Below are 12378 nucleotides of genomic sequence, written 5' to 3'. Positions count from 1 at the left end.
AATATAAAACAAAGACTAAATTACTTAAATTTAAATATGTAAATTGTTTCTTTTTGATAGATTCTAGGAAATGGAATTACTGGGCCATAGGATAGGAGCAGTGTAAGTGCTTAGTGCATGGTCTCAGTGAGACTGCTTTCCAAAGTGTGCCCCATCACCATCAGTCTGCACAGTTTTCAAAGGAAAGCAGACAGGGCCTACATGTTTGGGGGATGTGTAAAGCTATATTGTATCTTTGTTTAACTGAGCTTTGCCTTCATATCTGTTGCAGTTTTAAGATGAAGATTCAGTCTTCTGATGTTGTTTAAGAATGTTTCAGCTCCTGATCTTCTGATCTAACGTTATGGCCTTTCTCCCTTCAGACGTGTTCTCAGTCACATATAATTTTCCCATTAGTTCTATACTTTTCTCCTTTGTGTATGATGCATGGTTTCCCCACCATCCATCATGTTTCTCCAGTTCCTTTTTTTATGTCTGACTGATGTCATGCACGATTGTGGTCTTAGTCTTTGCCCATTGTCTCTATTTGTGTGTAACATCTCTCTCCTTCATCCACGTCTCTGAATGAGGATGTTATTACTTGCAGGATCAGTAAAATATATACATATCTATGACTTTCATGTGTTTGCTGTCTTCTCATCACTGCTGTAGTCAATTTTGAGCAAACCTGCACTTGCATTTCACATGAAAGCTGCTTAATTGTATCCATGTGTCCTCACATTGTCACTAGGTTTCTTGTCTTTTGTATATACAGTTACTTGCATTACATGAGACCTCTCCAATATTTACAATAGTTATTTACAGTTCCCATTAGTACTGTTTTATTCTAACATAGTTGACCATTTGGAATTTAAACTTTAAAGCATTCCAGAGTGAATAGAGCAAATGTCAAAGTACTATCTGGGTTTAATTATTATTCATGGACTCTGAGTATAATATCGTATTATGCATGGTATCTAAGGAATTCTAACGTTACAACACCTGGGCACTTTTGGTTATTGGTGGGCATTGGTTGTAGCTTTTGTAGTAACCTTGAAGCTTAATCTGAATGCATATCTTGATACTTTCCCTTGTGCAAAGTTATTTTAGGAGTCTCAGCTATTCACAATTTGCAAAATATTTTCTTTACATTTCAAGTTTTAATTCTGAGCTCATTTGATGCTTTTTTTGCTCCTTCATTCTAAGTTTTCCTGTTTTCTTGGCCTTGTTTATTCTAATTTATTAAGAATCCATGGCCCTTTATATGCCAGCTGTTCCATGAGGGGTCCTGGGATGAGCACCCAGGCCTGGCCCTCCAAAGGGAATTTACAGTCACCTGAGTGACATAGCTTATATCCGAACTGGTGCTGTACAAGGTGGGATCACCATCTGGGGCCTTGAAGGAAGGAGGGCACATTCAGAGGAGGGTGGAGCAGGGCACATCCAAGAGGAGCAGTGATGGAAGCCATGAGTGGTGTGGCCCAGGGGCAAAGGTCAAGGAGATAAAACTGAAGGGCAGTCCTCCTGCTTGAGCAGAGTCAGAGCCTTTCCGGCTCATTTGTGGGAGGTGCGTTTGAAGGGGAAACATTGGAGGAATGTGGAGCTAGGAAGTGGGAGTGGGGGGTAGGACTGGCAGCAAGCAAGACATTGCCATCCCCGCTTTTATAGGTTTTCAGATTGTGGCCAGTGTGCAGACAAAAGTTGGGTGCCCTGTCAGGTTCCTGGCCTTCAAATGACTGTTTGGGTCAGCCCAGGCGCTCCTGGGATATGATGCCCACCTCCTTTGTTAGGGTACCTGTTACATTACTGGTTTTCCATGAATGCAGCTGCAAAGTTCTGGCTTCCCTCTGATGGATCCATTCTGGGAGCTGATGGACTGGGAGTCCTACTTTGAAATGACCAGATAATGGGGGACCCATGGAACTATGTAGACATAGCTTGTCATTCAGTAACAGCTTGAATTTGATTCTCATCTTTTGAAGGACAACCCGCTGGGGAGTCAGAAGAGCCAGCATGATCCCTGCTGGGGTGCAGAAGCTGAGAGTGCAATTCTGGGAAGGTTTTTTTGTGTGTGTAGTTGTGTGCCCTGTCTGTGTTGATAGCCCTAAAAATTCTATAGCTTACATATGAACTCTTTCTTTTTCCCTGGACAGGAATCTTACATCCTTTCTACAGAACTTGGAGAAAAATGTGAAGGCATAGACAAGATGTTATTGCGTTTAGAAGATCAGCTTCATACAGCGATCCATAGTCAAGATGAAGACCTCATTCATATCCTTTTCATCGTGCAGATGAGGCACCTGCAAGGTTATTTTGTAAAAGAAAATCTTAAAAAATTGCACCATTTCCATATGCCTCAGTGAATGGAAACAAATTATGGCATGAGATTATCCAGTATGCAATATTTTCTCTTTGTTTCTCATTAAGCAATTCAATATTTTTGATTATTAAGCTTGACCGCTAAAAGGTAACCACAAAGTTCAGACACACACACAATGAAGTCAGAGCAAAATGGAGTTTCAGTGGGTATGAAGTCGGGTCCATATGGCCTTTGGGAAATCATCGGAACAAAGCATTTGACTAGCTCACTTTCTTAAAGGCTTTAAAAATACCAAGTAACCCAAATCCGTCCTTAAATTTCTTCATCATACAGTTCTTCCACATAACGGGCAGTACAGTATCAAAGCTAATGACTCTTTGGATCATTCCTCTTCAGTGTCTAACCACATACACACAGTTAAGCTTAACTCTGTCCTTTTTTATTCTGAATCATAGGATTCTCTTGCATCAGACTCAGGGTTCAGGCTCCACAAACATCTGTGTCAAAACAAGCTGCAGTAAGCAAGGTGATAGGAGGGTATGTTAGTCAGGTATATCCATGTGAGGCTCTGCACACCAGGGGACCTGGTGTATCACTGGCGAGTTTCTCTAAGGATAGATGAAAGGGTACATAGCTGGATAAAGGGGTAAGTACACCCATCCTGTATCTTTCTGGTTATTAAATGACAATTTGTTGTTTTCTAGCTAAAACCACTTCCCTGTTCATTCATTCATTCTATTCACTGGCATGACTTCTTTTAGATGTGTTTGTAGGAGACTTATTTTGACCTTTGCTTCCCGTTGCAACCTTACTAGAGTTCCGGTGATTATTATACTTTATCTGTGTGTAAGTAGTTTTGAATAGTTAAGGATTAATCTTAATCAAAAGTATTCAGATAAATGATTTAATGATGAATTCAACATTCTTTCCTTTCTTGTTATAACTTTACATTTTTGACCTTGCTTATTAAACTTAGCAAGATATTTCTTCAATTTAATCAGCAATCATTTTCACATTGTTCAAGGTACATGTTTAAGAATTTCTCTGTTTTCTAATTTCTGCCTCTTACAAAACCAGTGTTTAAGCTGTTGGTGGAAAGTTGCCTCAGAGCAGCAGAAAGAACAATGACATCTTTTGCTGTTCACATGCTCAGGGGGCCATAGGTTTAAGCTCTCCTACGGGGCCATGATGTCCATTAACAGCCAGCAGCTACTTCTGGGCACATGAAAGCCACGCGCTTCAGGAAGCCAAGGCCTGCAGAGGGTCCAGACCCTGCCAGGCATGTGAGGGTCCTGAGCAGGAGGCACCTTGACCTAGGAGGGCCCAGGAGCTGTTCTGAACACTGCAGTCAGAGTCTGTACTGGTCTATTGTTTTGAAACTTTCTAGAAGATTAGTTTGATTCTAGGGAGTTGTCCTTACCAGGCCTGGGGACAGGAGAGGAGGCTGAGAAGGCGCTGAACAGCGTTTCAAGGAGACCCTGTGGCTTTTCTACAGCCAGTATGAGCCAGGCTCAGTAGAATGGAATCAGGGACAAATGATGGAGCATTGGCAACCTCATTTGCAGCATGGGGATAGTTGCGAGCACTTCTAAGTTTTTACAGAGTGAAGAGAAGCTGTATGCACAACCTGTGTTTAACATAGTCCTCACCTGCAGCAAGCACTTGGCGTCCAAGGCCATTCATTGATCTCACTGTTCTCAGCCTCTTTGTCCCAACGTCACCAGCACCCTGTTTGCACACACACAGTTTCAAGGTAGGTGGATTCAGTCCCCTTGTAATAAATGCTGGAAGGAGTCAGTAGTCCCATCATGGTTTATGTAAAGAAGTCATTTAATTCTTAATTGCTATAAGTAGGAAAAGATTCCTGTCCCTGCTTTAGACTCAGGAAAATGGAGGCTTAGAACATAGCAGGTCAGTAGTCCAGAACCACCCAGGCCCAGGCCCTGGCTTCACGTGGCCCATCAGGAGGCAGCTATGCCTGTACGTGAAGGGATAGGTCTGTTCAGTAGAGAGAACAGTCACTTTAAATTTTAAGCTCTAGACCCAGGTGTGGTGGTGCATACCTATAATCCCTGCATGCAGGGAGGCTTAGGCAGGAGGATTACAAATCTGAGCCAAGCCTGGGCAACTCAGCAAATGTCTCAAAATAAAAAATAAAAAAGGACTGAGGGTGTAGTTCAGTGTGAAGTCACTGGGTCCAATCTCAGCACCCCACCCCCGCAAAGCTCCCCTATTGAGGTCTCCCTGCCTTTGGGAATTTTGTTGATCCATGCTGAGGTAAATGAGGAAATGTCAAACTAGGGCTGGGCTGTCAAACCACTGGTCTTTGTAAGACCTAAGCCAGCGCCCCCTCCCCTTCAAATACAGTCCATTCCTCGGGATGGATTTCAACCCCGACTTTCCTTAGAAGGTCAGGCTGTGTCTGCATCAGTGATTGAGAATAAATACACAAAGGCATCGTTAAACTCATGCACTTAGATTTGAGTGGGACACTGTGCCTCATATTTACCCGGCTCAGTGGGGCTCCCTGACAAACAAAGCCATTGTTTCAGATTAGAACTTACCTCAAGGTTCAAAAGGACTGCCAGGATCCTCCTGCCAAACTCTGCCTGGTTTGTATTTTCATTTTTGATCACAGATTTAGTGTTGAGAGTGGTTGAAAGGAGTAGCTTGTCACCTATAACACAGAAGAGCTACATAGGGAGTGTGCTGTATTGTTGTGCCATTAAGCTCGCTGCCTGGGCAGTGAGTGGGGCAAGATTAATCCAAGTCCACATGGAGTGTGGTCAGTGTAGGCCCACCAGAGATAACGTGTCTGGAGTCCACTATGTCCATTCTCCCAGCAGGAGCACAGAGCATCTGCATAAGCCGTGTGTGCACGTGCATGTGGCGGGTGGCCCCACAGAGGGACAGGCAAGTGATGGGCGGTACAGTGCCGGGAGTTTCCAAACAGGTCCTCCTGGCATCCTGTTTAAAGTCACAGTAACTGGCAGCCTGCTGGGAGTCTCTTTACAAAGATGCTGGATTAACAAATCTGGGGTGGGGGGATGGGCTGTGTCTCTTCATGGCCCTGACAGGCTTGCTAAATTACATATAGCACAACCAGATGAGAGCCCCGGCCAGCCAGCTGCTACCGGGTAGGTGTCTGAGAAGGGTCTGCACCACTAATTGGGAGAACAGGCTGCAGGAGGGTCTCATGCAGGAGCCAGGAAGGAACCAGTAGTGCGACTTCACAGCCAGGGAGCAGGTTCCAGGAGCAAGAGCCTGAGCCTGGAGTACAATTTCACAGTCATTGTGGGTCCTAATTAGCAGTTGCATTTTGAAAAACCGTTTGAATGTGTAATGGTTCTTCTATGTTCAAGATATATTAACTAAAAACCTGCTAGGTTTAGGTGGATTTTTAAGCGGGGATTTTCACATTTCCTTCTTTGTCAACTTCTGCAGGCTTCTCACTATCAGAGGAAAAGAAAGACAGCTGGGATTTGCACATTTGGGGCATATTTCAAAACCCCCAGGGCAGATCTGCCTGCCTGAGAGTAACAGACAAGGTGGGGACAGACTAATTCTATTTGCAGTTGTATTTACATCCGTGTCCAGAAGCCCTTATGGAATTCTATTCTCTCTGCTCATTTGGAATGCGTGGCGCCCAATTGATTAGTCTTGGTGAGTTTGATGCATGCAACGACTCTAAATACATCCAGGCTCATGCATAAACACCCCAGCCCCTCAAGGGCTCTTGTCTGGTTCAACTTTCAAATGCGTAGGTTGAAGGAACAAAGGTAGTAAGGGTTTGGGGGAAATTGTTCCTCTCTCCTGGGAAATGCTTTTTGCCCTAAGAGCTGAAGAGCTGGGAGAGGGATCGTGAAGACCTTAAGCTCCTCTCAGAACCTTACAGATAAGAAAAGTAAGACCAGTGAGGCTGCTCTTTAAGGCATTAGGGAATTTTGGGTGGATGCAGGGTGGGGAACACAGAGCTTCCCCTTGACTCCCACCTAGGCTTGAGTGGAAAGTTTGGGGCAGACTGCAGTAGGGGGAAGTGTACACATGGCTATCTACTGCTAGCCTGGGCAACATGGTGGTCTTGGCATGAGGTAGACAATACAGAGGCCCCCTGTGCACCTACTGAGTTGTTCGATCCAGGTCCTCAGAATGGGCGGTTCCCCCCACTTCGCCCCTCAGAATTACTGATCCTAACCTCTGGCTTTTCTATGTGGTATGTTTCCCAGTACTGTAGGCCATAGTGACTACAGAGGAAAGCATGTTGCTAAAGAAAAAAGAAAGTAACAAATGAAAAACAGTTTCAAAGGCTACATACACCCTTGTCTCCTTTTAAACCAAACTAGGTCAGAGGAGCTGAAGACCTACTTTTGACTGAGCCATCGGAATGAACACCTGGAATCCAGGGCAAACCGGGGAAGCTTAGCAAGACCCTGTCTCAAAATTTAGAAAGCAAGTGGGGGTAGGGACAGAGCTCAGTGGGAGAGCACTGTGTCACATTCAAGAGGACCAGGTTCTATCCCCCGTGCAACAACAAAAAGAGTGGTCACTAGGAAAGTCCATGGACAATAAAATACGCAGTAACTTTCATATGAAAAGGAAGGCTCCATTGGAAGAATTCCTAGGTTTTCCGCAAAGGTCACCACTGTATTCCTGGGGGCCTCACAGCCACACTCCCTTACTGATCTTCAGCACTGACATTTCAGCAGGTCATGCATTTGCCAAGTAAGTAGGTAGTCTACCCCAATTAACGCGTGAATTTCCTTAAGATATCGCAGGTGCCTGGCGGCATGTCTATCAGGGGACTTCCAACTTAGTCATCCAGGTTCCTAGGGCACAGGTACCAGGACTCTCATCAGTCCTTTGGGGCTCTTCTTATACTTGCTCAGAGGCTGTGAGCCCTCCGTTACAGATGCCTAAGCCTGCAACACTGGACTTGTACTTTATTCAGCCCTTTGAAAACAAATCAAGGTCAAATATGTCAGTTGGCTTCAACTATAAACTTGTATTAGCATCAGAAAAGCAGATTCTAGCCTTACTCCACTGCTTTGTAGACAGAAGATCTTGGTTCACTGTACCAAATGGAAGTTTATTTTACTGCAAATCAGTAAGAAAATGTGAAAATACACCAGGCTCGTGCGTAAACACCACAGTCCCTGAAGACTCTTGTCTGGTTCAGCTTTCCAGCCGCAGCTTGAAGGACTAAGGTAGCAGGAGTTTTGGTGGATTGCTCTAGCTACTTGGGAATGTTTTCTGCCCCTAGATGTGAGAAGCTGGGAGAAGGACCTTTGACAGAAATCACAGTCAAATATGCCAGTGGGCTTCAACTGTGAGCTTGCTGCATTAGCTGATATTTTAAAAATATACTGTATATGGCTCAATGTAACCTCCAAGTGCACATGACTAGCCTTTGGCCAAGAGGCTTTTCCGGTATCCTTTGTCCCATACTGAGCCCCTCCCCACTAACCCACATACACCCTCTGTGTTTCAACATACTGCAGGCCTATTTTCCCAGTTATTTGTTCAGACGGAGAATCAGGGAGTTATTCATGCCCTTTCCACTGTCCACACCCAATTTCCGTTATGTTGCCGCATGTCCTTGGCTGCATCCTCAGAACATGTCATTCTGGCCACTGCTGTCACCTCACAGGCACTGCCCTGTCCGAGCCACGGTGCTCCTCTTGGGGATGACTGAAGCCGCTCCTCACTGTGGGAGTGCTAAGACCCCTCTGCTCTGGGAACCTCATGGTTCTATTTCACTGGGAGCCCAGCACCCTGGGACAGACAAGCTAAATCAGATTCTAGCTCTACATGGTCTATTGCTTAGTAGCCTCAAGATCTTGGCTAGGAAGTGATTTCTTTTATAATGGATTAATTTAAATGTGAAAGTAATCTATGTTCATTGTGACTGTTGCAAACCTATGAAAAGTAAAAAAAAAAAAACCAAAAAAACAAAACGCATCTCCCTCCCAATGCCGCTATGTGAATCACCTCTGTGTCCTCCTGAAATAGCTTTCTAGCTATAGATGGCTTACCGCTGTACTCTTGTGTAAAATTAGGATTATCCTGTAAAATTTTTTTGCATCTTGGGTTTTCTTCTCTGCTCTAGTTTAGCCTAGACTGTTGGAAGTTATCCAAAATATTTTAGAACTTCTATTTTGTAAGGAATCACATGGGGGATTAGTTAGAGAGAGGTTTTGTAAATACAACTGAGTTTAGTTATTTTAATGATCATAAACTCACTAGATGAGGTTTACAGGATTTCTGATGGTTAGCTTTGCTCTGTCAGAGCCTAAGATGCTTGTTATATCTGTTGTGTTAAGAAATAAACTTTAAATCTCACGGTTCCTCACAATGGACAAAAGACACTATATTCTCACAAGAAAAAAAAATTTTTAAAGCTCTAACCCTATGAAGAAAGTACAAGAAAGTACAAGATTCATGAATGGAACAGTTAAGGATGAAATGAACTGCCTAGCTTCATGAGGATTTGTATCTTCAAATCTCCCCCCTTTTTTGACCCTTGGGTATGTTAGTGGAGATTAACCTAGGAGGGGATGATTTGTTAATTATATAATTTAAACTCTTTCTTTAGTAGCTTCTTTTTCCCTTCAACCTTCTCAGTTTCATCCACCAGTATTAGAAGTTTTCTGAGTTTTCTTCTAAGAAACAACACATTTTGGTTTAATTTCTTTCTCTAGAAACCTTTGTCATCACTTAGCAGATTACAAATAGTGGTGTGTAGTTCCAGGCTTCGTATCAAAGGTAATTAAGTCCCAGGAGTTTGTCAGCATTCATCAACCACCTGAGCTCTGTGCTTGCTCTTTATAAATGTGCAGACTTTGTGATAAATTGCTGTGTGGTATTCGATCTGGGACCATTTATGCTTTTTGCTGATATGAAGTTGTATGTATTTTTAGTAAAGATTAGTAGATTTGTCCAATGGAGAACTGGAGAACAAAACTTCTGTAGGAAGGGAGGGAATCAGAAAGGGAAGGGATGGGGAAAAGGAGGGGAAATATTGGATCGTTCATCTCTCATTCTCCCTACCCCACTCATTGCCCTCAAGTTCAAGTACAAGCAGTGAACTAGCACAGCAGATGTATGTAGATGACACAAATGATGAGTCCAGTGAACTTCAAGGGGCTGAAAAGCTGCTCAGGGTAGTTCAGCGTTTCTGCTTGGGCGAGGCTCATTTGCATAATCCCCAGTATTCTCTGGAGTTCATTGTTCAAAACGGAAGGGGAAAGCTTTCTACAGTCACACCATATAGGTGTCATTTTCTCTTGACATGGTGGTTACATTGAGCTGGATGGAACACTGCAGGGCAGGTAGCGTGTAAGCAGTCAGATCTCTGCATATTGCTTTTCCCAAACCTTTGTTTCCTCCATGTCTGACTAGAATATTTGAATGGCCTGAGTTCTGTGATGATTTAAACATGTTTAAGTGGTGTGAACACATTCCACTCTTATATGCAGATGAGGTGGCATCAGTTTGCTTGCTAGACCCAGCTCTTATCCTGCATTTGTCTTAGGGTTGTTTTGAGGACAGATACAAATAGAAGCGGCCTAAAATCTGACTAAAACCACTGTTGGTGAATGTTCCTCTGTGTGAATGTTCGAAGAAAATCTGTTCCTTACAAGAACAGCAGTTTTCACTGTCCGCCTTACTATTTGCTGTGCTTCTTGCGACTGTTTTCTCTATGTGAGACACAACTCTATGAGTCAGAAGATTAAGTACTCACCAGTTTAAGAAGATCCCAACGAGCTGACTCAGAAACAACAGGTTCCTTGCTCACCATCCAATCCTGGGTCACCTTACTGGTGTCTAGAACATACTGAGTGAGGACAACGCTTACAGTCAGGGCTTTGCAGTCCTTGTTTCAGGTGAAAAACTAGTTTAGAAGGAGCTTGCCCCAGGTAACCAGACGGTTAATGGTTCACCACACCTGACGTAAGCTGGTCCAATGTTCTCTCTGTAGTCACAGCGGCCCCAAGTCCTGCTTTATTGAGAAGGCTTTGATTCCACAGTGAGAGCAGTTGGGTCTGACAGCCGCCCACCCTAGCTCAGGGCTTAGCGGCAGTATGATCACACCAACCATGCAGCACTGAGCATCTGATCTGGCCATCTGTCTCAGCCTGGGAGCTGACTCTTTCCTGCTGCATTTTGAAAATCATACTTGAGATAGTTAATGACCCCAGGCCTGGTAAAATTGCAATCCCTCTTAAAAGAAGTGTAAAATTTGTATCAATATTTAATTCCTACAGTTTGGGAGAGCTTGGAACTGCAATTAGATGGCAGAGCCCATCTACTCCCAGCAGGCACGCTTGCTCTCCTGCTTCCCCGGGAGGCTGTGGAAACCAGGTCCCCTCCCACTCTTCCTTAACGGCACCCACAGTCCCTCAAGGGACAGCTCCAGATGGTGAAGGAGACGCTGCAGGCCATGTTTCTGCAGCTCCAGCCAGCAAAGGAGGTGGGAGGAGGAGAAGCTGGGGCCTCCAGCGCAGCAGCTGCACCCTGGGAAGTGCAGCCCTGAAGGGGCTAGAGAAGGAGATGGTCCCTGTGTCATTGGATGGACTCCCCTCGCCACGGATGTGCCTGGCTTAATTCTCTTGAACTGAGATGAGAAGTCTGGAAATTGGGATACTAGAGTGCAATTTGCTGACTTTGCTTCCAAATGTCACTCAGAAGTTCCTTTCCCATGTCATTTGTGGGAGCATCTTTTCCTCTCAGCCCCCACTGAACAGTTCGGGGTGACTTCTACTGGAACAGTGTCTCTTTTCCCAGCACTGTTTTGCTTTTTGCTGCAACTATGATAGTTCCTGGATCAAGATCCAGTGGAAAGGATACCGGATTGAAGACTAGGGTTGCATACCTGCTGCATCCTGTGAGCACGAGAGCCAGGGAGCCCCACAGCCTGGGGTCACAGCCTCCACCTCACTGCTCCTGTGGCTGACCGCTGTCCTGGGAAACTTCTTAGGGCACCGGAATCCCTGCCATCAGCAGCCAGCTGGGCTTTTGTGGCAGCAACTGCATCTATAGCAAGGACCCCCAGCGTGGAAGAAAGTCGCTGGCAAAGAGGATGGTGGGAGTGGGCAGGGGCATGGAGGAGGCAGGAGACTGCCCCACCTGTGAGCCTCTCCCTTTCCTGCTGAAACTGTTTCCATTGCTGCCAGGCAGCGACATTGTGGACCCCAGTTCCAGTGCCAGGCTGGATTCACTATGAGGCACCGATTCCATAGGCCAAGCGGCAGTCCCTGGAGGCTTTGCAGGCCCTGCTGGGGTGTTTTTCTGGCTCTGCAGGGACTCTTGCTATGATGGCTGCAAAGCAAGCGGCACACTCAGGCTCAATTCCCCAAGTGCCCCCGGAATGCCCTGCAGACAATAGGTAACTGCCGTGTACCGTAACTCTGTGTGGAGACCTCCATGCACATCAGCATGCCTGTGTGTGGGAGCCATGTGGAGAAGCCCACTCAGTGTTGTTCAACCTCTAACTTCCTCAGAGTTTAATGGTTTTTTTTTTCTCATTCCCCCAGTGATGGGTTGGCCAGTACTGCAGTCCCTGGGAGGTCTCCGTGTGAACCCTGACTTGCATCATTGACTTGTGTGCAAGAGACCAACCCAACTTTCCCAGCATGGTAAGCCTGCGGCTACCTGCAGTCTGGGAAGTTTCAGTGGGTGTTGGTCCTTCTGCACTTCTGTTCCCATTTGCATGTGCAAGGACAGTGATGTTGCTGCCACCATGAGGATCCATGGACAGGAGACAGTTCTTGTCAGTCCCTGGTCACATGGTCATTTCCAGAAGGTGGTTGGTGCTTTGTTCGGCCTTCTGTGTTGTGTGACACCTCTGTCTTGTCAAGCAGAACAAGCTCCTGCTTAAGCCAGCACTTGGCCAGGCAACAAAGCAAAAGCTCAACATGAGAACACACTGCATTTTAGAAAACACACTGCACATTTGAAGCATACACATAATTAATTTGTTCGCCAGACTTGATTTTTCAATAACAGAACAAATTCCTAAATTTATAATCATGTCTTAAAAAGTACTGCCACCTGGAATCTTTCAAGCCTTTAATTCCAGG

The 12378-nt window shown here is 45.1% G+C and overlaps 1 protein-coding gene across 1 annotated transcript in view; it reads left to right on the top strand.

The window, feature by feature from the left end:
- The window catches only part of Disc1 (disrupted in schizophrenia 1), a 292801-nt gene extending 281899 nt beyond the window's left edge, over positions 1-10902 (top strand). The window contains exons 12-13 of the mRNA XM_013504736.1: positions 2133-2250; positions 10693-10902. Of these exons, the coding sequence (XP_013360190.1) occupies positions 2133-2250; positions 10693-10832 (258 nt within the window). The 3' untranslated portion in view covers positions 10833-10902. The remainder of the gene's footprint in view (positions 1-2132; positions 2251-10692) is intronic.
- The last annotated feature ends 1476 nt before the right edge of the window (positions 10903-12378 follow it).

The sequence above is a fragment of the Chinchilla lanigera genome, unplaced genomic scaffold (assembly GCF_000276665.1).
Source record: "Chinchilla lanigera isolate Chin_1 unplaced genomic scaffold, ChiLan1.0 scaffold00091, whole genome shotgun sequence".
Classification (NCBI taxonomy): domain Eukaryota; kingdom Metazoa; phylum Chordata; class Mammalia; order Rodentia; family Chinchillidae; genus Chinchilla; species Chinchilla lanigera.
The sequence above is the reverse complement of the archived record's forward strand: the minus strand, read 5'-3'. Positions and strand labels throughout refer to the sequence as shown.